Source organism: Pleurodeles waltl, chromosome 12 (assembly GCF_031143425.1).
Source record: "Pleurodeles waltl isolate 20211129_DDA chromosome 12, aPleWal1.hap1.20221129, whole genome shotgun sequence".
NCBI lineage: Eukaryota > Metazoa > Chordata > Amphibia > Caudata > Salamandridae > Pleurodeles > Pleurodeles waltl.
In genome coordinates this window covers 433,207,902-433,234,978 of record NC_090451.1, presented here as the reverse complement: position 1 = coordinate 433,234,978, position 27,077 = coordinate 433,207,902, and the positions used below count along the sequence as shown (strand labels likewise).

Here is a 27,077-nt window from a genome sequence, read left to right as displayed (position 1 = left end):
TGGCCTGACCATGTAATAAAAACATTAAATAAATGAATAAATACATTACATAATTTCTTATTACATTGTGCCCACGGTGTGGTGTGAAGCCTGAAAATCACTGCAGCAGGTAGTAACACAAGTAATTCTGGAGGAAAATATCATAATATGGAGGTAATTTATCCTTGTGTTTTGCCACGGAATTCAGCATGCGCAACATCACTTTGTTGTCACAGAGGTGCAAGGGGGTAAGCACTGCAGAGCCAATGAGCATGCTTACTACAGCTCACCAACACCGTGGAACACATTCACATTAAAGCTATGAGGTGGACCCCGTATTCCAGATAAGGTTTGATAGTTCTTGAAAGCCTAATTCACTAAATGTTTATTTGCAAACGATAACTAAATGTTGTTTAAATAAATACATGTTTCCCACTAAGGACCTACTTCTCGACTACACTCCATGTAGCGGATACAATGTTGAAAGGTTCTGCCAAAAACCTAGGTTTGTTCCTACATAGATTCCTTCACTTTGGTGCATGCAATCACATAATAAACAGATACCTTCCTGAGTCAATAATACATTTTTATCAAAGAGCGAATGAACTGAAAGCTCCTTCGAGTGACCTCGGTCCCGAAGGATTTGTGTCAAATCCTTTGCATTCTTTTGGTGGGTTAGTAGCAGAGATTAGTGCCTTTTATTATAAATTCCAGATAATAAATTAGTATCGTACTCTGATTTAGAGGTTGGCTGTAGCAGTATTGCTGCCAAAAACTGGAATCCATACTGTTCGCCAACTTCTCAAATCCCTTGTCTCAACTAGTGGTACGGGATGTTCAGTGTTCCTGATGGCAGAAACACAACTGGTTCCGCTGTTAGGAAAACCACATGGCGGAACCGCAGTGCAAGTGACGTTAGAAACCCCCCATTATGCTTGATGGGCCTTCTGTCCCCTTGTTCGGTAGCATTTGTGAGTATGTGTGTTGCCCTTGCCCACCTTGGACCGTACAGTGGTTGCTGACAGCACAAGTGCAAAAATTTCCCCAGGGTCATGGAAGGAAACCCCCGGCTACTCAGGAAGATTTGTTTTCGTTTTATGGCGACAGAACCATGCTATGCGAATTTTCCCAGCTCTTGGAAAACATTTGAGGATTTTGTCTCTCCTGTTGTACTAAGTACGTTTTTTTACATGCATTGAGCAGTGATTGAGGCAAAGCCTGCTGCCTATTGTCTATAATAAAAATAAACAGCCTGTACACTTGAAGACCTGAGACATGATGCCATTTTAGAGTCAGGCATCACGCTTCTGGCACAGTAATATGTAAAAGTGTCAGGTGGTCAAGGGTTCTGTCCCTCAAACAAATTTATACATGGTAACCTCGAGTTGGACATTTGCACATACATTTATGTGAAGTTACATTTTTTTTTTACTTACCTGGGTTTACTGCAGGAATTTTAAAAATTATGTATTTCGTTTTCCCCTTTTCGCCTATGGATGTGCCCATGTTGATTGTATTCTGAGCACTGTCGTAATGAGGGTGGGATGTTGCCAAGTTTACAGCGACATACTTTGTGTAGTTTACCTGTAGAAAAGCACATGACATATGTTATGGTGAGACTGTTTTAATTTTGTGCCACCAAATATTTTACAATTAACAGTGCCTCATTTAGGTGAAGTCATAATTATGCTTTAGTGCCATTTAAAACAAAATCTGTAATGATGCCTACGGGGGGGCAGAAGAAGTAATCCTCCTCCCTTGCCATGTGTAAACTAAGTACAGTTGCTTTGTCCTTTCTCCATAACCACAGATTTGCTTTAGAAATAAAGAGTGCAAGGGAGCCAGTCATCAGCTGAAGACACTTGGGCCTTGTTAGCAATGGGGTCTCTAGTTAGAAGTTGTTTGCACCCTGTCCAAGTAGGGACCCCCACTCTAGTCAGGGTAAGGGAGTCACACAGCTAAGATAACCCCTGTTCATCCCCTTAGTAGCTTAGCACGAACAGTCAGGCTCATCTCAGAGGCAATGTGTAAAGTCTTTGTATACCCACACACAGTAACACAGTAAAAACACCACAAAAGTACTCCACACCAGTGTAGAAAATAGCCAACATTTATCTGAGTAATACAAGACCAAAATGACAACCATCTAACATACACAAATAAAGTTATGAATTTTCAAAGATTAAATCTTACTAAGCATTTAGAAACACAATAGCTCCGACTGGAGCTATCACATAGTCTTGACAAAGTTGTTCCCAATGGTCCGATGCCACTTGAGAGGGAGTGCAGACCAGTCACGGAGTCCCACAGACCCCAGGCACAGTACCTTGGAAAACAATGAGGAAATAAAGACGTTGCATGGAGTTGGGGGTGAGGCGTTGCTGGAGCCAGGGAGGCATTGGTTCCTTACTGCTGCTGGGGAGGTGAGGCGTCAGTTGTTTACTACTAGGCAGGGGAAGTGAGGCATAGGTTTCTTACGGTTACAGTGGAGGTAATGTGGCTTCAGTGGCCAGGCGTCAGTTCCTTACAACAAGGCCGGGTCAATGAATCTAGCAGATCAAGATGGGAGGTGTCGCCTTTGTGGTGTCTCAACCACGTCACGGGGCCACAAGTGCTGCGGTGGAGTCAACGTCGGGTACCGTGGACATCAGTGGCATGGCACTCTAGACTCACACTGTAGCAGGACTTTGGAGGCACTGCGGCAGCGCTGGGCCTGCATTGTAGATCAAGGTCATTGCTCTCAGCAGGGACTACGGCTTTAGTGCAGGCAGTGGCGCAGGGTGAACAATTGGTGCCAGTTCCAAAGTTGTTCTGGAATTCGATACGCTAGTTTCTTCCTTGTTGCACTAGAACACACTCCCAAGGGCACAGGAACTAGATTTGGCACTACTTGGCAAGTCAGGACTCTCAGCAAGAGAGCACAGGTGCTGGCAGGTGAAGTTATTTGATGTGAAACGACTCAAGGCAACAATGACTTCATTTAGCTACACATCCCTCCAATTTTCTCAAATCATTTATGCACATTTGTGGTGCTCACACACTATACCACATCTGTTGCCACAATGTGTAGACTGGAATTGGATGCCCAAACCAGTTAATAACAAAGCAAAATGATAGTGGAGCACACTAAGACTCAATTGTTATGCATCAAGTTATTAGACTGATATTTAGTATAACCATATGAGTAATTCAATTAGCTACTCAGATTTCACATAGAGATTAGTAAAACATATCAATACATAGACATCAGTATGTATATCATTTTGTTCCTTTTCTTTACTAATTTCATTTACAAAAATACTCATAAATATTCAAATTCATATTTTCTAGTTTCATAAGTTTACTTAATTGCAAACAATTAGGAACAAGCTAACAGCTCGTATAATGTTTTTGTTAAACAATAATTGAAGAGTTCCAGCCATTCAATCTTTGCAAATTTTAAGCCAATTATTGTAGAGTTCATCCAACACGTGTTTCATCCCATTACAGGACTTCCTCAGGGCTTATTCTTGTTCATAAGTGCATCTTAGCCAAAAGAATGCAACCATTTCTTTAGAATTGTTCAACAAAATTCCAATTAGGTGCAACGGTTATTTTCATATTTTGTAAAATGGAGTCTCCACGTTTCAATAACTGACTACATTTTAAGCGCTTTACATGTACCTATCTGTATTTCCGTCACTATACGTGAGACACAACATAACATACACGGCACACACCAGTGTGCGAAGATTGAATGTCTGGAAATCTTCAATTGCCCAGAGCCCTAAAATCAACAAAAACAGGTCAGAAAAAATAGGAGGAAGAAGGCAAAATGTTTGGGGATAACCCTTCAAAAACGGCCAGGTCCAAAAGGACCCATTATGAGGTAACAAGAATAAGGTGCGGGGATACCGGAGGGTAAGAATCTTTAATTCTGGGTGTTATCCTTGAACCTAACTCCAGAGATTACAATTGATATCCCCAAGAATGGGGAATAACATGTAGACCTCATCATACACTATTCAAATTCTAAATTTTTCTCTTGTATAGGTGAAATAACGGGTCCAAATCTGCATACATTTGCAACCCGCCTCTGTAGACAAGGTGCTACATGTGTTGGGGTAGTATTTTAATGGCTGTGATGTTGGTAGGAGGGAAAACAAGAGCAGGTGATGGGAGATCATGTATTGCTCCCATCAAGCTACCTTTAGAGTGAGGGCCAAGACCAGACGTAGCAGTTGCCTGTAGCTCTAAAACTCTTCTCTAAAATTCAGGTCAAGTGTCTCCAGACCTCATGTTTGCAGACCTGGTAATTCTAGGTCTTGTGCCACAAGGTATGTTAGAATGGCAAGAAACTGTATTCCCTTCGGACTACAATTCCAGGACTCTTGTAATGGAGGCCTTGCTGTTGTCCAAGTTCTACTCTCTCTAATGTGTCTTCTATATGCAGAAAGCACCATCTACAGAATCACCACCAAAATATTACAACTTCATAACAAAACTACCCCTATAAAATTGCACAATTACAACATCACATCTCTTCACCTCCACGGCTACATAACTACAAAACTTTGTGTAATTGTACAACAACTACACTGCAACTGCACAAATGTCTTCAACATAGAAGTTCTAAACCTCACATCTATAGTGAAATCACAGTTGCATAAATAAACCACAACACATGTACAACATTGGACTTCAATACCTGAACACCTACAGTAACTCTGCACCTGCCAACATATGTATGTATATCTTGCTGATGTTGTGAACTTAAAAAAAAACTAGCAATCTCAAGGTATATTTCCCACTATGGATCATGTTAAGACAATCTATGGATATGGATGAGTGGTATTCACTGCTGTATCTAAAACACAAGGACTAGACTAACACTACTAGCCGGCCAAGCTGTGATGGCTGTGCCAAATGGCCACGTTTTTCATGAGAATTTTGCATTCTCAGACCCACCATTTCTTTTTGGTGAAACCATTAAATAAAAGGCTTTTAAAAGAACACAAAGAACACAGTATAAGTAGGTTCAGTGTTGAAAAATGAAGTATTTGATTCTGTCATTCAAAGCAGGACATGTTACTGGCAAGGTAATCCTTAAACAACATTCATTAAGATTCATAGACACCATTCAGAAAGTTCATTGAGAACTTTCAGAACGGTCTTTAGAAAGCATTGCAGAGTGTTCCTTAGTCGATTTTCAGTAACTCATAGACACCACTTAGAAAGATCCTTGGACAGATACCATTCAGTGTGTTATTTGGAAAACAATCAGCAAGATCCTTAGGCAACATTGAGAGAGTTCCTTAGACAACATTTTGGGGAACCTTTGAAAAAAATCAGTAATATCGTTTGAGGATATCTAATAAGATCATAAAATACTATGCAATGAGATTCTTTTCAATCATACAGTAAGATCCTTAAGCAAAAGAGAATAGAGCAATAGGAGAATCACTGAGTGAAACACTATGAAATCAATTCAGAGAGAACCAGGGAACAACATGTAATCCATTAGCAGAATGGGGGGCATTTAATATTGTGATTAGGGATCATTACATTGGGAAGTGGATGGGGGTCAGAAATCTATGGAAAAGGAGTTACCTGAATTGAACAAGAGTATATATTCAAACATGTGCTAGAGGTAATTTCAGATCGTATTAGACAACATCTACTTTGGGAAGAGAGGGAAAGATATTTAAAAATAGTAGCGAAATTGAGGTGCCTCAATTATTTAAGCTACATGGCAAGGCCTCACTGTGAGACAGACGAAGCTGTCCACAGTCTGGCCTGGCTAATTAAACCGGACAATAGAAATGCACCTATAGTATAAAAGATAAATAGGTGGGGAGCGGTGGTATATGACAAAACTCCCATCACTCTCCGGCAGGTACTTTAATCCCCAAAGATATCTTGATACTTTTATATTTACCTGAAAACTGCTGGATATACAAGGAACTTCGCAGTGCTTTTAAAACTGCTAAAGAAACAAAGTAACAAATATTAAAACACTCAAGTGTTTATTTTGAGCGGCCCCAGCGTGCCTTCCTGCCGACCCAGGCCCTGACATGCCTGCAGACCCCTTCCCCCAGAATGTGTCACAGACCCCTGTGGAACACAGACCACAGGTCGGGAACCACTGCTATATTGTGATTTTAAGGAAATTGATATTTTTGCATGATCACCTCCTAATGTTTGACTGATGCTGCTGGATTTTCGACTCTGAAGTGCAAAAGGCACTGCTGACCAGGCTCCAGTGCATGTGCTCTGACACCACAAAATGTATGTGCTATTGGCTAATCCCTGATTGGCATTTTTACTTTAACTATAAGTCCCTAGTATATGGTACAAAGTTTAAATGTCACCAGTAGACAACAGCCTTTGTTTTGCCACCACATTTGTGACAGAGTGAAAACAAGGCTCTAGGTTTGCCATTGCAGCCTCTTCGGCCAGCTTGTAAAGTGCCAAGTTGACATGACCTTTGCCATGTCTAGAACTTCCTTTTTCATATTTTTAAATCACCCCTAAGGCAGGCCTTAGTAACCCATAAGGTAGGGTCCCAGATATTAAGAAGAGGGAGATGTCAAATTTAACGTTACGTGTCCTCGTTTTCACTGTAACAAACTCGGTGGCCCCACTGGCTTACATTGAGTTTCACTAGCCCATGCACTAAGTGCTAACTTCAATCTGAGACCAACAAACCTAGTACTCCAAGATGCAGGGCATAGCTTCAGAGGGGGTTTTCGGGGTATTACACCCCCCTAATAAATGTATTTTTGATAAATAGTTGGGAGTGTGTGCTTTCAGTCGGGTATGCTGAGGTGCCTGCTGAATTTCACAAGTCATTTTTAGAGACACAGACAAAAACGCACACCCACACTTGCTCCCTCTCTCTGTTTGGAAAAACGTCAAAAATGTTGGTTATTTCACAAAAGAATGTGCTTTCACTCACTTACAGCCCCCACAAATCCACATTCCGCTCCCTTTCCACTACCCCTTAAGCCCCTCTCGAGCACCATGCTTGCAGTATAATTTATTTTAATATTATATACCAGCATGATTGTTGGGAAATCGGAAGCTGCCCCCCCAGCAATCTAACTGCCCAAGCTAAACCTCTGCCAAGGTATCAAATTAATTGTTACAGTAAATCTGTCTTAATGCTGAAGTTGGATTTAATGTAACTTTTAATTCAATGGCTACTTTATAAAGTCACCACTTTCTTGGCCCAAACTTCTAGTAGCAGTTTCTGATCAACTGCAGCAGTTGTCACCCCTAACAGCCTGAAAAGTTTTTAAAAGCATTACTCTTGTTCCTGTCATCTTATTTTTTCTATTTTGGTTTCTAATCGAATACATATGATTTTTATAACTGGAGAGAGGTTTTTATTGTGTTGTTTTTCTTACTTGTATTCTGGGATTGGTAAATGTTTTACACTTGTTTTCGTTTGAGTTAAGCCTGACTGCTCTGTGCTACAGCTACCCAGGACTGAGCTAAGGTTTATGTTAAAGAAACCTAATTGGACCTGATACAGATTAGTGACATTATTGCTTGGTGAGGTTTCGCAATCAACAACCAATAATCCACTTTTCACATAGTATAGCAATGGATATTGAAAAATATCCTCTCCTTGGGACACCTCTGCCCAAAGTAAAAGGTGTCTTTGTTTTGTGTGACACTTTTTCTCTACATAGCTTATAATTCATATTTAAGTACATCATCAGCCCTTTATCCGTTGCACACCTTACAGTAGACACTCACATGGAATGCTGTGAACAAGCATGAAATCACTTTTTGCACAGCAAAGGCAAGAATGGTTCCTAACAGTGCATAGAAAGGAAGTGGTGTACCTTCTCCAGCGTCTCTAGTGTGTGTGGATCTATCTTCCGTATATAGTTTGTCTCTGTAACAGCGTAGACATCTTCACCGCATCTTATGATATTGATTAAGCAGTTGTCGGTGAAGTCAGGGATGACATTTGATAAGTAAGTTGCAGCCCTAAAAGGAAACAGATAACAAACTGTTAGGTAATGCTTTTCTCCACACTATAGAAAGGGGCTCAGACGTCTCTGGAATAGACCCTTGCAATAGAAAAGAAGATTAAATAAATACACATAAAAGTGGGCAGATCTCAGTGGGTTTATGTGGGCTGTGTGTCATTTTAATACATATGATTCTGGAATCCATGTATCAAACCATGTTTCCAATTACTTTGTTATATGTGCCTTCCATAGGAAGCCTCTATCATTTACACCAGATATTAAATCTAGTGAGTCACTGCTGTGATATAGCAACAGTTGATAAGAAACTTGTTACCTGCTGCTGCTATGTCATAAGGCCTTTCTGGCCAGGCTGACAGGGCTCTCTGAGAGCCTGTCAGCACAGCACTCCTTGCTTGCTTTGATTGAAAGCAGAAAGCAAAGCTGCAGGAGAGGGAAGGCAGGTTTGGTGGTGGAGGTTATTTAAGGATGGCAGGTATGGGATGTTTTTTTCATATTTGGGTCAGGCAGGAGAGACCATATTATGTATGGCTACACCATTACTTCTCTACGCCGGTGCAGCAGCTGAAAGCAAGGATAGATGATTTTGGGGGCCATATATAACATAAAATTAAAGCTGGGTAAAAAGTGAATTACAGGGATGTTTTTCACCTTGGGGTTTTGAGTGACATCATAGAAAAGTTCAGCTTCAATCTTGTCTATTTGATATCACTCAGAATATGTTGGTTAATAACATCCTCGTAATTCACTGTGTCCATCTATAATTATTTATGTAATAGGCAACTTGAGTCAGGAAGGACAGGTTCTGTTAGCTAACTCACAATCTTGAACAAAGGATGTTCATACAAAAGTGTATGTTGGTGATGAAGATAATGGAAAAATCTTATTTTAACTGCAAGTGAAATAATCCATAAACCTGAGGTACATGCATGCTGACGTCAAACCTATCCTGCTTGTCAGGTGTGTTGGATAGTGCAGTATTTTTCAAAATCAGCCTATGATTCTCTTATTCAGACACCACATTAACATGTTAGCTTAATTTGGAAGTTACTTTACTGTGGATTGCACTGTTTGCACAACAGCGCGATACTGATTCATTGTGCAATGAATTTTAGACGGCTTAGGATTCAATAGGGCAGACTTAATAAAAACACTTGAAAACAAGTGCACTATTGCAGTTGTGTAGAATTGAGAATATGAATATCAATATTAGGTATTTTATTTCAATATTATTTTATTTTTTTGTAACTGAATTGAATATTATTGTGTACAAACATTTTAATGAGCAATTACTAGCGCTGTGTCCATTTTTCAAAATGCTTCTGCAGGATCAGCATTCTGTAATAATTTGGCATCCTCCTCCTATTCATATGTTTGTTGTCAGTCAAAGAACTTTATTCGGCAGTTGCCATAAAAGTAAAAATTAAGATAAAAATTCCAAAAGTACAAACAGAAAAAGTGGGAACACATCTTACATATGTTACCAAAGAAAAGGATAACAGAATAATCTTATCCAAATTCCTCTTTCACAAAAATCCCAATATTCTTGTCAAAACGATTACTAGTTTCGTGCAATATAGTACTAAAATTGAAAAAACTGTTTAAATACCTTAAAATATATAAAAGGGTAAAATTGACTTCCTCTGAAATAAAAGCTATACTAAACCACATATATAAGGTATACAATTTTAGGCATAAAAAATGGATTTTAAAATCAACATGAAATAAAAATTAATAAATTACAGGATATTAATACCGATTCCTAATAGCAAAAGATGATCTAATAAAATTTAAAACCTGATAACAAATGTTGTCATTTGGTAATTTCTGAAAATATATCAAAACTTCCTTATAATGGATTGGTCTTAGAGTGCGTAAAATGGGTAAGATAAAAGTATTTCTAGGGGAGGCATAAAGAGAGCAAAAGAGAAAGAAATTAGAAGTGCTTTGTTTTGATCTGGCATTGCAAGGGCAGGGTGGTAGATCTTTTTGCCAAATAAACCGCTTAGGAAAGGCCATCTTAAAATGAATCAAATTTAGTCTAAAGAAAATTAAAAGAGAAAATATTTTTGGGCATGCAAACCAGGTCAAATAAGGTTCAATATGTTAGGCCGTAACAATCTGAATATAGGAATCTAAAGATTACAAGTTGAAACAGCTATGGAGTCTTATGTGCAAAGTATGCTCAGAGTGACATGCTTTCAACAGGGGCTTTGCAGATTTGGTTAGCGTTTGCGGTTCTTCATACATATACCTAAGCCCCAACTTGTCAAAAGATGATCGCAGGTACGAAAGCCAGGGAATCCTGTTCGAGTTAGCCAACTGTGTGCATTCAGTAATACATTCCTGCACAAGACTAGCCGCTGGGTTAGTCCAACATTTAAACCACAGCAGAAGGGGGGCAATAGAAACCGTGTCCTCTAAAAAGCATTGGCCCACTTCCTCGTGGATAATGATGTTTGCTATACACTTAGGTACCATCAATAGTCTGCACATACATTTATTCTCAGTACATTGGAGAGTGGGAATTTTAATGTAGCCCCAGACTCCGGCCCCATATAGGGCTGCAGAGACACACTTGGAGTTATATAGTGTCATAATCTGAGAAGACGGTCTGTGGCCCAGTTTACGGGTAAAACGAAAAATCGCTTCAGGGTTCCTTGACATTTGCTGAGTCTTAAATTTAAGGTGAGTGTTCCAGAGCATAGAAGAAGTTATATGCATACCTAGATAACAGAAGTCCCTCACCTTATTTATGATATTGCCCCCCATGGTAAAAGTTTTAGATTTTGTATTTCGGGGGCCACATGTCATAACAAATGTCTTTGAATAATTAACTTTTAAATCTAAGTCCAACATGAAGTCCAGAAAAAGATCCAGCAGGCCTTGTAAACCATTAGCAGTGCGTGCAATAAGTACAGCGTCGTCTGCATATAGTAAGACTGGGAGCAATCTCTGGCCCATCTTTGGCACATCCTTCCCGTATTTTGTCAAAAAATCATAAAGCCCATTAATATATATCAAAAAAAGAAAGGGGGCCAGGATGCATCCCTGTCGCACTCCCCTAAAAGAGGGAATGGGAGCAGTTCTCTGTCCAGATGTGCCATACTGAACAGACACCTTTAGATCCATATGAAGGCGCTTTATGAGATCCAATAGAGTCACATCGCATCCCAGAGTTTCCATGATTTGCCACAACTTCTTCCTGTTTACCAAATCAAAGGCGCTAGATAGATCAATAAAAGCCATATGAATTGGCTCCCTTTTGGCAATAACATATTTGTTAAGAATGAGATGCAGGTTTAATACTTGCTCGACTGTGCCCAAACCGGGTCGAAAACCAAATTGAATTGGAGACAAAATCTGTGTCTGTAGCACCCAATCCTCCAGGCAAGATAAAATCACGCTACCCAAAATCTTAGCTGTGGAATCAATCAAAGATATAGGTCTGCAGCAGGAAGGGTCTTGCCTATTGCCCTTTTTAAAAATAGGGATATTAATTGCCAGTTTCCAAGAAGGGGGAATATTAGTTTTAACAACATTTCTTAACACGTTTGTTACTAGAGGGCCCCAAAGATTGGGCATGGATTTAAAAATGTCAATAGGGACACCGTCAAGGTCCCTTGTTTTGAGAGATTTATAGCTCCAAGGATCTCTTGTAGGTCAAAAGAAATATCTAAGGTATTTATATTGGGATCTATATGAGTCTGATTAATGATGTTAACCTCCCTGGTCTGGAGATCATTGTCTGGATCAAATACTTTCCTAAAGTGGTTCAACCACACTTCTTCAACAATAAAACAATCATCAACCTTAGTATTACTATCCATAAAATAGGAATGATTGACCACCTTTCAGAACTTTGAGGAATCCTTCAGGTTGGACGCAGCCTGGAGCTCTTCCCATGCCTTAGACCTTATCTCCAATTTCCTTTTTTCCAAGGTGGCCTTATACTCGGCCCTGACAGATTTAATTAAATGACCGGAAGAAGAAACTGATTTAAGGGTATCTTTTAGTTTTTTGTGAGCAATAGAACATGCGGAGTCAAACCATTTATGGCCGGGCAGGCCCATAGTAGGCCTGTCCACCACCAGGGCATGCGAAATGGCATTACTTAGAATTTCAAATTCTTGAACAATATGTTCATGATCAAGCTGCTGCGATAAACATATATTAATGAAGTCAAACCTAGATCTTATGATTTCTTGATTGAAAATCTTTGGATTTATTTTATCCCACTTCAGACGTAAACCAGAGTTTACGAGAAAAGTAGTATTTCTTCTCAAACCCTGATCCCTGGTCTATAGTTAAGTCTAAGTTAATACACAGAGGGCTATGGTCGCTGGCACAATGTGGGAGTATCTTAAAATCACGGATTAAATGATAATCTGAGGAGCCGATAAGAATAAAATCAATGATGCTCCCCTTCACATTCCCTGTAAACGTTGGAACGTTTAGGGATTCTAGTGCCATTTTCTCCCTAACATGAACCAGATCAAAATTACATAAGAAGGAGTTCAGAGCTTCTCCTTCGGGTGAGTGGGTAAAATGAATTAACGATTCTCTACCTTCAGTGGTAATAGCACACAGTTCTGGGCTTTCCTGACAGCATAGAGAGGTATTAAAATCGCTGACCCATAAGACTACTTAATCTTCATCCTGCAGTTTAATAGAGGAATCAATGAAGTCCACGGCGTCCTCTAGTGTTAATGAGCCCGCGTGGGACATTATTAAATAAATGTAAGATCAGAATACCTTTACACCCCCTAATAGATAATAGAACAATCATTAAATAAGGGGAAGACCAAATTAAGGAAGCCTTCAGAGATGGTAGACGTAAAGATATGAACATTAAAAGACCACCACGTGCTCTTCCCATTGTAGAAGTTTCTGCCGGCTGTTAGAGAGTTGTGTACCCATCCAAAAAGAACTTATCCTGAGACCAAGTTTCCTGTAGACAAATTATGTCAAAGGATGATATAAAACTCACCCAATCCGGATTGTTTATTTTAGATCGGAGCCCCGTAATATTCCAGCTAATCAGGGATAGAGGCTTTGATCCCGAGTGAGGTACTAATCCATCAATATTGTTTAAATGGGTGCTGTCTGAAATCCTCTCTCTTACTCCCTGAACTAATTCATCATGGTCATCATCAGTCAATAATCTCAACGGATTCTTGTGGTCCGGACTAGTGATAACCTTAAGTCAATCATTTTCGTCAAGAGAATTAAAGGACAGAGGACAATTGTTAGTGGGAGCGTTTGCAAGCGCGAATAGCCTAACAGGAGCTAAACTGTAATAGCTAGGGACAACACTGGTACATTGTGGAAAAAGAGAATGGTCGTAAAAATGACTTAACAAATGGATTTGTATTCCTTTGTCTGGGAAATAAGAACAATCTAGGTTTGCCAAGAGGAGATCAACTAAACACGGGTTAGCAAAATTAATTACGACACAGTCTCTGTCGTCCCTATTTCTTCGATGGCCCACCTGCCTCACTCTACGTGCCATAAGGATCTTGTTATTCGGATGATATTTCGCCTTAAATTTAGATTCCAACCAATAAACAGACTTCCTAATCAAAGCTTGGGTGTCTTCTTTTTTGTTATTGTCTAGGGGCGGTACATTTGATAACACCAGAACATATGGAATACAGTCAGGAGGTAGATGCAAGACATCTGCTTGATTAATAAGGTTATTAAAAGGTGGACAATTTAGACCAGGTAGAGTCGCTTCTTTCGAAGTTGCTTGTGGCAGACTGGACATGGCACTACCTAGACCAGGTATAGCCGAAGGTCTGGCCATAGGTGGACCAGCATCGTGTGATGTCAGAATGGGTAGTTGATTTATCTTTGTTGCCACATCCCGACCCGGTGCCATTTCCTTGCTCAGTACTCCTGGATTTGGTGACTGGACAAGGGTACTGAGGACGCTATCAGAAAAAAAATCTAGTTTTTGGGGAATTATGATAGTAAGTTTCTCCTCTAGAGTAGTACAAAACGATTTAGGTATGGTGTCTGTTACATCAAAAGGAACGCTATGAGCATCATAACTCTTAAGATGTTCCTTTGGAGAAACCAAAACGGATGGTTCATTGGGACTGATTGCCGGTGTGATATGTAAGCGCTTTTTCGAGCCTGACACCTTTGTTATACTCCTGGACTTTTTGCCTGCTTTCCTCTTCTTCAGTGGCGGAGAAAGGCCTGGGAAGCATTCCAGGGACGAATTAACACTATGAACTGAAGGTTTAGATAGAAGTGGTGGGGGCATATTACATTGAGCAGATTGTGTTATATGGATAGGCGAAGCCAATGGAGGTAACCCATCCTTTTAATTAGTAGTTATATGGACAATGGGTTCCAATGGGGGCTGCTGAGCAGGGTTTCGAACAGCCCCAATCCTTTCTTCTACTTGCTCTAGTTCGGATTCAATAGCCCCAATCACAGAAGATAAATAGCTGGTAATAGAAGGCTGACATGAAGAGCTGGGCCCACCTTCCCCTTTTTGCAGATTAATCTTTCTCTTCCCCATTTTGGATATTGATCTCCCGCAAACTCCTTACCGACTTCCGAAAGAGTTTACCACCAGGCGAGATAAGAAACGTTAGAGGGGGGGCCCAGCCCAGCCCAGCCTATTCTGGTCGATGACGGGCAAAGGACGGGCCCGCCCTTGGCCCGGGCGCCGCCCACGTTCGTCCCGCGAGGCGGTAATGCGAGGATGAGTTTAAAGGGCTCCTGCCCTGGTTACAGCCGCCGCCTCCGCGCACAAGCACGTATGACCAACCGGGATATCCACGAAGAAACCATTGTGACCTATAGTCAGAAGAGCTCAAAACAATAGATCTACATAGGTTTGCTTTCAAGTTCCGACTCTAATCGACAAAGGGAAGTTCTCAGAAAGCTAGTTTAAAACTGATTGACATATGTTTGTTGATGAGGATAAAACTAGATGAAAGACTGTGCATTTTGTGTGCGATGAAGACTCCCACTATAAGTCAAAGTGCATTGCACTCTCACAAAATAATTCATACACGGATTCCCTGCAAAGTTGATTTCTTCTCCACCGGAAAAAAGTTTGGACATATATATATATATATATATATATATATATATATATATATATATATATACACACACAAATGGAAAATGTCACTTACCCAGTGTACATCTGTTCTTGGCATGTTCCGCTGCAGATTCACATGCTGTGCATCATCCTGCCATCTAGTGTTGGGCTCGGAGTGTTACAAGTTGTTTTTCTTCGAATAAGTGTTTTCGAGTCATGGGATCGAGTGTCTCCTCCTGTTCGGTTCCATTGCGCAACGGCATCGACTCCATTGTTAGATTTTTTTCCCGCAGAGGGTAAAGGAAGGAGTGATAGAGTATATAGATACAAAGTAAGAGATGTCCATGCTAATGTAAATGTATATACATATGTACGAATGTTTGTAACTTAAACAACTACAGGCTTCCGGGGAAGTGGGAGTGAATCTGCAGCGGAACATGCCACAAACAGATGTACACTGGGTAAGTGACATTTTCCGTTCAATGGCATGTGTAGCTGCAGATACACATGCTGTGCATAGACTACAAGCAGTTTGTCCTCCATAAAAGAGCAGTGGTTAGCCTGTAGGAGTTGAACTTGTTTGAAATAATGTTCTTAGTACAGCTTGGCCTACTGTGGCTTGTTGTCGTGATAATACATCTACACAATAGTGTTTAAGGAAAGTATGTGGTGTTGACCAAGTGGCAGCTTTACACATTTCAGCCATTGGTATATTCCCTAAAGAAGCCATTGTCGCACCGTTTTTCCTTGTAGAATGTGCTTTAGGAGTAACTAGAAGCTGTCTTTTCGCTTTAATATAGCATGTTTGGATGCATCTTAGAATTCATCGTGCTAAACCTTGTTTTTTGATATGGGTTTTCCTGTATGAGGTTTTTGGAAAGCGACAAATAGTTGTTTAGTCTTTCTAAATGGTTTAGTTCTATCTATATAGTACATTAAAGCTCTTTTGATGGCTACTGTATGTAGAGCTCTTTCTGCCACAGAATCTGGCTATGGGAAGAATACTGGCAGTTCCACTGTTTGATTTATATGAAATTTAAAAAAAATGAAAAATGTTGGGTTTGTTCTTAGTACAACTTTATGCTTTTGTACTTGGAAGAACGGTTCTTCAAGAGTAAAGGCTTGGATTTCACTTACTCTTCTTAAAGAAGTAATTGCCACTTGCAAGGCAACCTTCCATGTTAGAAATGGAATTTGGCACAAGTGCATAGGCTCAAATGGTGGTCCCTTAAGTTGTGTAAGAACTATATTCAAATTCCAAGAAGGAACTGGTGGTGTTCTCGGTGGAATGATGTGTTTTAAACCTTCCATGAAAGCTTTAATGGCAGGAACTCTAAATAAAGAGCTATGTTGTCTATTTTGTAAATATGCTGAAATTGCAGTAAGATGAATTTTTATTGAAGAGAATGCTAAATTTGCTTTTTGTAAATGAAGTAAATAACATACAATCTCTTGTGTTGATGCTGTTAGAGGGTCAATATTTTTGGATTGACAGTAATATACAAATCTTTTCCATTTGTTTGCATAGCACTGTCTAGTAATGGGTTTTCTTGGTTGCTTAGTAACTTCTATACATTCTGTTTGGAGTTGTAAATATCCAAACTCTATGACCTCAGGAGCCAAATTGCTAGATTGAGTGTATTGGGATTTGGATGTATGATTTGACCTCTGTTTTGTGTTAACAGATCCGGTCTGGTTGAGAGTTTGGAGTGTGGTACTACTAACCGATCTAATAATGTTGTGTACCACGGCTGACGTGCCCATGTTGATGCTATGAGTATCATGCTGAGTGGCGTTTGACGTAACTTGTTGACTAGAAATGGAAGGAGTGGGAGAGGGGGAAAAGCGTATGCAAATATCCCTGACCAATTGATCCATAGAGCATTGCCCTTGGATAGTGGATGTGGGTGTCTGGATGCAAAGTTTTGCCATTTTATGTTTTCGCTTGTTGCGAACAGGTCTATGTTTGGTGTTCTCCACTTTTGAAAGTATTTTTGAAGTACTTGAGGATGAATCTCCCATTCGTGTGTTTGTTGGTGATTTCTGCTGAGGATATCTGCCAATTGATTGTCTATCCCTAGAATGTATTGTGCTAACAGATGAATTTGGTTGTGGATTGCCCATTTCCAAATTTTCTGGACTAGAAGGGAGAGTTGGGATGAATGTGCCCCTCTCTGTTTGTTCAGATAATACATGGTTGTCATGTTGTCTGTTTTGATAAGAACATTCTTCTGTGTGAGAAGAGGTTGAAAAGCTCTGAGTGCTAGAAAGCCAGCTAATAATTCCAAGTGATTTATGTGTAGCTGTTTGTGTTTGACATCCCATTGCCCTTGAATGATGTGATTGTTTAGCTGAGCTCCCCAACCAATCATTAATGCATCTGTTGTAATTATGGTCTGAGGCACAGGGTCTTGAAATGGCTGCCCTTTGCTTAGATTTGTGAAATTCCACCACTGAAGGGACATGTATGTTTGGCGGTCTATCAACACTAGATCTTGAAGTTGACCGTGTGCCTGGGGACCATTGTTGTGCAGGGCACTGTTGTAAGGGCCGCATGTTTAGTCTTGTGTGTGGAACAATTGCAATACATGATGCCATCATTCCTAAAATGTTCATGACAAATCTGACAGTGTATTGTTGATTTGTTTGTATTTGTGTGATTATATGTTGGAAAGCTTGTATCCTTTGTGTATTTGGATATGCTAGAGCTTGCTGAGTATTTAGTATTGCACCCAAATACTGTTGTATTTGTGCTGGTTGAAGGTGTGATTTTTGTTAGTTTATTGAGAACCCTAGTGTGTGCAATGTTTGTATTACATAACGCGTATGATTTTGGCACAGCGTATGACAGTTTGATTTTATTAGCCAATCATCTACAGATGGAAAGACATGTATATGTTGTCTTCTTAGGTAGGCTGCCACTACTGCCAAGCACTTTGTGAATACCCTTGGAGCTGTTGTTATTCCAAAGGGCAACACCTTGAACTGGTAGTGTTTTCCCTGAATGACAAACCTGAGATATTTTCTGTGTGCAGGATGGATGGGTATATGAAAATAAGCATCTTTTAGGTCTAATGCTGTCATGAAATCTTGTTTTTGTAGTAGTGGGATGACATCCTATAAAGTTACCATGTGAAAATGTTCTGACAGGATGTAATGATTCAGGGACCTGAGGTCTAATATTGGCCTGAGGGTGCCATCTTTTTTGGGAAATAAAAAATATAGTGAGTAAACTCCTGTCCCTATTTGAGATTGTGGCACCAATTCTATTGCTTGTTTGAGTAGTTGAGATTGGACCTCTTATTGCAACAGAATGGTGTGTTCTGTGGATAGTTTGTGTGACCTTGGTGGGATATTTGGAGGAGTGTGAATCAATTCTAGGCAATAGCCATTGCGAATAATTGATAGCACCCAATTGTCTGTGGTAATATTTTGCCAATTTGTGTGGAACTGTTGTAGTCTTTCCCCCACAGGAGAGGTGTGGAGCGGAAGGGAATGAGAGAAGTCACTGTTTTGGGTGCTGTGAAGGTTGCTTAGAGGCCTGAAATTTTCCTCTATTTCTGAGGTACTGTCCTCTATATGTGCCCCTAAAAACATCCCATTGGTATTGCAGTTGGTAAGTTGGCTTCGCCTGTGAGGTGGATGCCTCAGCGTTCTGTGGTCTGAACCCACCTTGAAACTGAGGTTTTTGAAAGGACCCCCTGTATGGTGCAGAGTAGAGTGCACCCATTGCTTTTGCTGTGTCAGAATCCTTTCTCAATTTTTCTATGGCTGTGTCTACTAAAAAGATGTTTTTTATTGAACGGCATATTTAATACAGCCTGCTGGATTTCTGGCTTGAAACCAGAAGATCTTAGCCATGCATGCCTGCGTATAGTGACCACAGTTTTGACACTTCTAGGAGCGGTATCTGCTGCATCTAGGGAAGATCGTATTTGATTGTTAGTAATGGCTTGCCCTTCCTCCACTACTTGTTGTGCCCTTTTCTGGTGTTCTTTGGGGAGATGCTGGATTGTGTCTTGCATCTCGTCCCAATGGGCTTTGTCATAGCGAGCTAATAGTGCTTGAGAGTTGGCTATTCTCCACTGATTTGCTGCCTGGGACGCAACTCTTTTACCTGCAGCATCAAATTTCCTGCTCTCTTTATCAGGAGGGGGTGCATCTCCTAATGACTGACTATTTGCCCTCTTCCTGGCCGCGCTAACTACTATAGAATCAGGAGGTACCTGGTGGGTGATATAATCAAGGTCAGAGGGTGCAGGTTTATATATTTTTCTCTATTCTAGGTGTTATGACGCTTGCTTTAACCACGTTCACTAAGTATCTGGTCCGCATGTTTCACCATGCCTGGGAGCATAGGGAGGCATTGATATAGAATGTGTTGAGGATAGAGTGTTAAATAAGAAATCCTCTTCTAGGGGCTCTGTATGCATGGTGACACCATGATATGCTGCAGTCCTAGCTATAACTTGGTTATAGACAGTACTATCCTCAGGTGGTGATGGTTTAGAGGGATAGCTGTCAGGATCGTTACTTGGAATGGGATCCGGGTCATAAAGATCCCATGGATCCACATTGTCTTGTTGTGAATCATAAGAGTGAGTGGGAGACTGCACTGGTGTAGGGCTAGTAGGAGGAGAGGTAGGTGGGGAGAATGAGGAGGAGAAGTTTGAGGATGTGGTGGTTTCTCCTTGTGCTTTGGCACTTTTGGTGGAGGCTGTATAGTGTCCAATTCCTCCTGAAAAGCTAGCTTCCTTTTGGTTTTTAAAGGAGGTGCTGTTAGAATGCTCCCTGTTTCCTTATGAATGTGGATCCTGGATTGCCTTTCATCCATAACTTCTAGTATTGGCCGTACCTCTAACTCCTCTTCAGAGGTTTTGTGACTTTCTTTAAGTCTCTTTGAAAGTCCATGTTCCTCTTTATAAGTTGGCCTTTGCTGCTCCAAAGCATGCTATTTCGGGGTCAAAAAAGATGATGAGGAGGAAGGTTTCGGCTCCGAAACTGGTTTTCTAATTTTCAACTCCAAAAAATGGTGTCTAGTGGAGTTGGAAACTGAGTTTTTTGTTGTCCCCAAAGTTTTCAGAGGAGTGGCCTTTTTCGGTGCCAAACTGGTAAGTTGATCACCGCCAGTCTTTTTTCAGGCCGAGCCATGGCCTTCCGGCAGGGGCGTACCCAAGGCCTTGTGCTTTTTCTTTTGTGAGGGTACAGGGGCAGATGTACATACATGTTTACCTGCTGTGACCGGTCTGTCTTCCTCTGATTCCTGCTCAGACTCGGAATCTCGAACTGATACTGCGGTTTGCATCAGTTCTTCTTCTTCTACGTCGAGATGTTCACCGCTTCTCGACTCCATTTCAAATCTTCTTGCCCTTCTGTCTCGCGGAGTCTTTTTCAATCGGAAGGATCGACAGGCCTCACAATTTTCTTCCTGATGATCTGGGGAAAGGCAGGGGTTGCAAACCAGTTGCTGGTCTGTGTACGGGTACTTCACGTGGCACCGAGGACAGAATCTGAATGGTGTCCGATCCATGAGGCTTCCACGCGGTCGGCCCGAATAGGCCCGAGTTGGGCGCGCATGCCCCGAAGGGCGAACAAAGTTGTTTTCCCGACTGTACTGCTGTGTCGATGGAAGGATATTAACCCGATCGATACAATACAGACGAAAAGAGAGTTTTACAGAGTTTTCCAAATCGAGATCTCAGCGCGAGAGGAAACACGTCCGAACCCGATGGCAGAAAGAAAACAATCTAACAATGGAGTCAATGCCCATACGCAGTGGAACTGAAGAGGAGGAGTCACTCGATCCCGTGACTCAAAAACACTTCTTTGAAGAAAAACAACTTGTAACACTCAGAGCCCAACACTAGATGGCAGGATAATGCACAGCATGTGAATCTGCAGCTACACATGCCATCGAACATACATATATATATATATATATATATATATATATATATATATATATATATATATGTGTGTGTATATATATATATACATATATATATAATAATAATAATATGAGGTCTGATACTGAGCAGTTAGTTGATATATGAATCAACCAAAGTATTCCTGATAATAGCACTAGATGTGTTTTGAATTGGAAAACAAAGGTTCAAAACAGATGTTGAAATGTACAAACTATGAGAAAATGATGAGAGGTGAAGAACATGAATCAATGTGATCAGACACATAAAAAGGCTTTTCTATTAAATACATGTGCCTAAAGTGAATGCATCAAATGAAAACTAATGAACTGTTCTCATGATCTGAATAATGTGTGAAACGTGGGATTGTCAATGCATATCATCTAATCTGTCCTCTGAACATTCTAATAATACAGGACTACATGACACGTAATGTCTAATTTATAGAGTGGAGTACTGCGCCTACATAAAACATCAAAAAAGGACTCCCCAACCGTGAAAAAGACTGATATAGTTTAAACGCATTGGTGGTTTGGAGTGTTTGCCATTGTGTAATAAATTGATGAAAAGAATGTCTTTGAATGGAGATATATATATATATATATATATATATATATATATATATATATATATATATATATATATATATATATATATATATATAAAATTTCCCAAAACAAATTGATGCTCACTTGAGCTGCTGTCTGGAGAGTTTTGGGGTGATCCCAAAACGTGTTTTCCCCATGTTAATTTCCATAGGGATTTTGAACACGACTACAGCCCGAACCGCTGGGCAGAATTACACCAAATTTGGCAGAAAATGCCCTTTTTGTTACATGGTGTAAATCCATTCAGTGTTTTTGAGATATTTAAAGAAAACCAAATGTTTACAGCTGGGCACAGTCTAAGCACTGATCTCATGGTGAGAGCTGCTTGGCTGCCAGCACTGCAACTGGGGATTGGTGGCAGCCATCGGGGGACAAATATACATGATAGCACCCTATTGATATGCATTGTAATGAATGGCAGGTTTTGAGGGACACAAAAAGGAGAACGTGTGACAGGTAATGATACATTTTAGTTACAATATAAATCATTTGTTGATGGTACCATACTAATTTTAGGAATTGTGGTGTGTTTTAAGGTTATTTTACCCTGCTAGGATATCATGAATCATGTTTGAGAGAAAACTGTTTTCTCATGATTTTCCCATAGAAGTTATGGAAAGTGTACCAGAATTTAAAATTAGATCATACTTTCTGTAAATTCACACTATCTTTCTCAGCCGTTTGAGAATGAAGTTAGACATTCACAGTAAAACATACTTCCAACAGTAGCAGCCTGTCAGTTGATTTTCCTGTGTTCTACTACAGCCTGCCAAAGTGTTCTGAAGAATAAATAGAGCACTAAAAGTCTTACTTATGACAAAAGTGTGGCACGCTGTTGCAATCAAAGATGGATACTCATAGGTTATAAAAGAAGTACAACCTCTAGAAATCCTTGCGCTACCACAAATTCAATGGAAATAAAGTTACATTTTTGAAAAGTGACTTCCTTACTGTCATTCTCCCACTTTGATGATATACTGCTCGCTGCTTAAAACCATACTTCCTTATAGGAGTGGTATACTTCCACCAAAAATACAGGATGAAGAGTCACGTAATGCACTTTGATGTGTTGAGGCAGCCAAGCCCATTCTCTTCAGAAATTAGAGCTTGTTTGGTGACTGTGCTGTCTTTCATCACACATCAATTTCCCCTGACATTTTGTCACCCCAACACTGAACTTCACAGACACCTGAAGCACTCTTCCAACTCTGCCACATGCACGCGCACCTCCATGGAAACAGCTCATGACAGCCTTGCAGGCAATTTTAGAATCTTGAAGGTCTTTTATAATGCTGCATGAGCCCTCGCACACCAACGGCCTGCATAATGAGGTAAGAGGATTGACACAGTTTTCCTGATAAGGGTGAATAGCCTCTCACGTCGAGCCCCAATCAGTTGTGAAATTTGACAGTTACTTCCATTTTGGCATGTTGTTGGCCCACGTATCTACTAAAAAATCATCATAAATACCCAGTCATAGCGCTAACCACAGCGCTCTGCAGAAGTTACGTGCTGGTTCATGCATTGATCGCTCCCCCTCCGTGTGTTATCTTCACAGATAGCACCTGCTTAAGAAGGTCTATTGGATCGTCTCTTAGCCTCATTACACGAGATGGTAAGGTGTCTTTTGAAATAATAATAGCACCCACAGCCAGAAATTTGCATCTTAGCACATGCTTCTACTGTCACGTGATTTACAGTTTGATGGTGATACTATCCCCTTAAAACTTAACCACAACTGTTCCAAATTGCTTGTGGCAAACAGTTATAGCATGGTGCTTCCCAGTGGCTCTACAATCCTGCCACTATACAACACTAGAGGGATGCACTAATATATGCCCCCAATGTCCACAGACCCTCACTGCCATTCATTACTGTTAGTCACAGTGTAAAGGTTGTACATAGGGGCTTCAAATGCCTGCTGTTATTAAGTGCTGGTTCACTCATCGCCATGAATGCTGCACAGACTGTTTACTGAGAACGTTAAGCACGCCACCCTTGTAGTCTGCAGGCTGTCTGATGGTTTGGGACACTGGTGGGGCTCAGGGCATCGACTTTTCCACTTTAAACTTATATTTTCCTCTTAGATTTTTAATCTCTCTTCTCTTGGTTTTTCTCTGTAGTCTACTTTCTCCTTAGGTTCAGTTTCTTTCTTCTTTCATGCGCTGGTTCTTAAATTGTCGCCAGTGTTCCAATCAAAGATGGATACTCGTAGATTATAAAAGGAGTAGGTTTATTAGCCTAGTTGTAGGTTACAGATAAGCCCCACCAGGAGCAGCATCCTGCTGCTCAGCCCTTCTCACTCCAACTGTCCACTCATCCAAGCACAAACACTCGCAACATTCCAACCACACAAGACCTCACTCATTGGTTGAGCAGCAGGGAACATTAAGATTGTGGGGAGAATGCATAAGACAGCAAAACCCACAACACACACCTGAAGCCATCTTGATTGAATCAAACTGGTAAAACAAAAAACATTTAATTTAGAAAGGAACAAAATGAGGGGGTTCATTTTGTCACAGAAATTATGATCAGTGCTGCAGAAAGAAAAATTAGGACACATTTTAAGTGAGTTCTAAATATCTTTCTGATGTTTCTCCGACAGGAGCAGGCTGTCAGTTGATTCCCTTGTGTTCTACTGCAGCCTCCCAGCGTGTTCTAAAGAACAACTAGAGCGGTAACAGTCTTACTAATGACAACAATATGGCACACCTGAGGCCATCTTGATTGAATCAAATTGGCATGATTTAGGTGAGTTCTCAAATATCTTTCCCATCTATTTCATTAAAACATTCTGATATGCAGACTGAAACATGCACTGTCAACATCAATAGCAGACTGACAGTTAACTCTCTGGTGATCAGCAGCTTACACTGTTCTGTTAATGAGGAACTAGAGTGCTTGCATTCTGACTTTATGCCAAAAGTGTGCCCCTTCTCAGGGTCATCTTGATGGAATTGAAGTGGAAAATTGAATGGATTTTCTATTGAGGATACTTCAGTATATAAGGAAATGAGGGAGTTAGGCCCTGTGTTGGATGCAGAGCAGAACAGAGTCACTGCTGGCCTAATAGTTAAGTTCTTGTACTGTCACTCAGTAGGCTGAAGGTTCGAATCTTAGTATCGCTTGGCAGAGTGTTTGTTTATTTACTAGGGTTTTGACTGTTAAACTTTCCTAGTAACTGAACATTCATGTTTCTTTCCTCTCACGTGTGTGGGTTGCATGTCATAGGTATGTCTGGAAACAGTCCTTCACGGAATCATCTGTGGCCTAATGGTTAAGGTCACAGACTCTCACACTGACAGTTGAGGGTTCTACTCAAGATGTGTCTGTGATCATTTCCCTCCTTTAATTTGTTTTAAACTTCAAAAGTTTAAGGTTCATACTGAAAGGTGATCTCACTCTTTTTAATTAAGAAATACATTTTTCTTTTCAATTTGTCCAGAAATATATCATTATAATTATATCATCCTTCAAAGCCTTAAAAACTCTCTATCTCTCTCCCTCTCTCTCAATCTCATTCTCCTACTCATACACCCACTCAGACCCTTACCCACACACTCACAGACCCACACAGACACTGATGCACCCATTCACAGACCCACTCACAGTCCCCTGGCGGTCCGACCACCAGGGTCATAACCTGGCGGTACAACCGCCTGGACTGTGGCCCGAACCTTACAAGGTCCTGGGGAACCCACCCCTGACCAGATTACATTAAGAAAAGGTGCCCCCATCCCTGAGCCAATAATACTCCCAGGAATGCCGTCCCCTGGGCCAGCTCGCAAGGTATATCCCAGCGAGCCTACCCCCAAGACTTAGCTGTTTGACTACCTACACCAGCATGGGCAGGGAAACTTTTGTTTGCTCTCGCTTGGCAAAAGCACTTTTGAATTTTCTGCAAAGCGAGAGCAAACACCAAGTCTGCTCCCAGTGGGTGGGAGTGAACTTTTGATCTGTTTTCCTGCCCTCACTGAAGCAGGCAGGAAAACAGATCAAAATACTGCTTCTGCCTGGAGGGAGCTACAGTAGAAGTGCTCTCTGCGGGCAGGAGCGATGCCTGCTCCCCAGGGCCTAACAAGGCTTGGGAAGCGGGGCTGCACATCCCCCTCCCTTTATTTAAATAAGTGGCCCTAGGAATGGTGTCCCCGGGGCTGATACTGGCTTGTAGATGGGGCCGCTTGGCTCCTTCCCCTTTATTTTTAGAAATGGCCTAGTGCAGTGGGGTCCGCAGGGCATAACAAGGTTTGGGGAAGGGAGGCATGCGGTCTACTTCCCCTTTAATTAAAAAAACAAATGGACCAGGGCGTTACAAGGTTTGGGGAGAGGGGATGTGTGGCACCCCTATCCTTTTAACTTATATGTAAGGCCCTGGGATCACCAGGGCCTAAAAAGTGGGTCCTCATGGCCCTCCAGCCTTTAATAAAAAAGGCCCTGAGTTATGGGATCCTGAGAGCCTGGCCTTATGGCCAACACCCCCGCTGCGGGTTGCATTTATGTATGGTAATTAAGTATTGCTTTACATTAAAAAAGGGTAGAAATTCATAGAAAAATAAAGTTAAAGTAGCATTATAGTTAGGTTTGATAAAAAGATCTGCTTTTCATTTTAAAAAGAACAACTGAAAAATGAACTTAAAAAGAACCAAAGGTCATTTGAGATGTCATCAGTGATGCCATAAATGATGTCATACAACATGTCATGAGTGATGTAATATATGAGGTATACGCTGTACAGGGCACTGCTAACTGTAATTGGTGAATTTCTGTTTCTTTTTTAGTTCAAAACACTAATGGTGTAATTGACATATTCATCTAACCATAACATTACTTTAACCTTTGTTTTATGAAAATACAAAGGTTATAGGGATGTTATAGTTAGGAAATAGAATTAAAAACACATACAAATTCACTTAAAAACAAAGGTTACAGGGACGTTATAGTTAGGTTCTGAATTTACTCATACAAAACTATAGAAATTCACCTGTTATAGTTAGTTATCTCAAGTAACTATAACTCATGCCCTAATGTAACTGTTACTCACGTCCCTGCCATTTACAGTTTTTTTGTCAGAACTTTTACTGCATAAATTGAATTGACATTATCAATGATGTTATCAAAGATATCATGAGTGCGGTAATTTCTAGGGTAATTAGCAGTGTATGGTGAGGGCGTGTGTTATAGTTACCTTAGGGCACGAATTATAGTTACTTGAGATAACTATAACTGCTGAATTTCTATTTTTTGTACGAGTAAATTCAGAACTTAACTATAACGTCCTGTAGACTTTGTTTTTAAGTGATTATAGATATATATAGATATATATATATATATATATATACCCACACACACACATATATATCACTGAAAAAAACAAAGGTTAAAGGGACGTTATAGTTGTCAGTTAAGACATACCGTTTTAAACTAACACAATCACTAAACTTCACCAGTTACAGTTACCTCAAGGAATTATAACTCATGCCCTAAAGTAACTGTAATTTGCACCCCCATCATGCGTAAA

The 27,077-nt window shown here is 40.5% G+C and overlaps 1 protein-coding gene across 1 annotated transcript in view; it reads right to left on the bottom strand.

Moving 5' to 3' along the window:
* The window catches only part of BCO1 (beta-carotene oxygenase 1), a 127,809-nt gene that overhangs the window by 78,611 nt on the left and 22,121 nt on the right, over window positions 1-27,077 (bottom strand). Inside the window, exons 4-5 of the mRNA XM_069216940.1 lie at window positions 7,812-7,959; window positions 1,416-1,563 (exon numbers count right to left, since the gene is read on the bottom strand). Of these exons, the coding sequence (XP_069073041.1) occupies window positions 1,416-1,563; window positions 7,812-7,959 (296 nt within the window). The remainder of the gene's footprint in view (window positions 1-1,415; window positions 1,564-7,811; window positions 7,960-27,077) is intronic.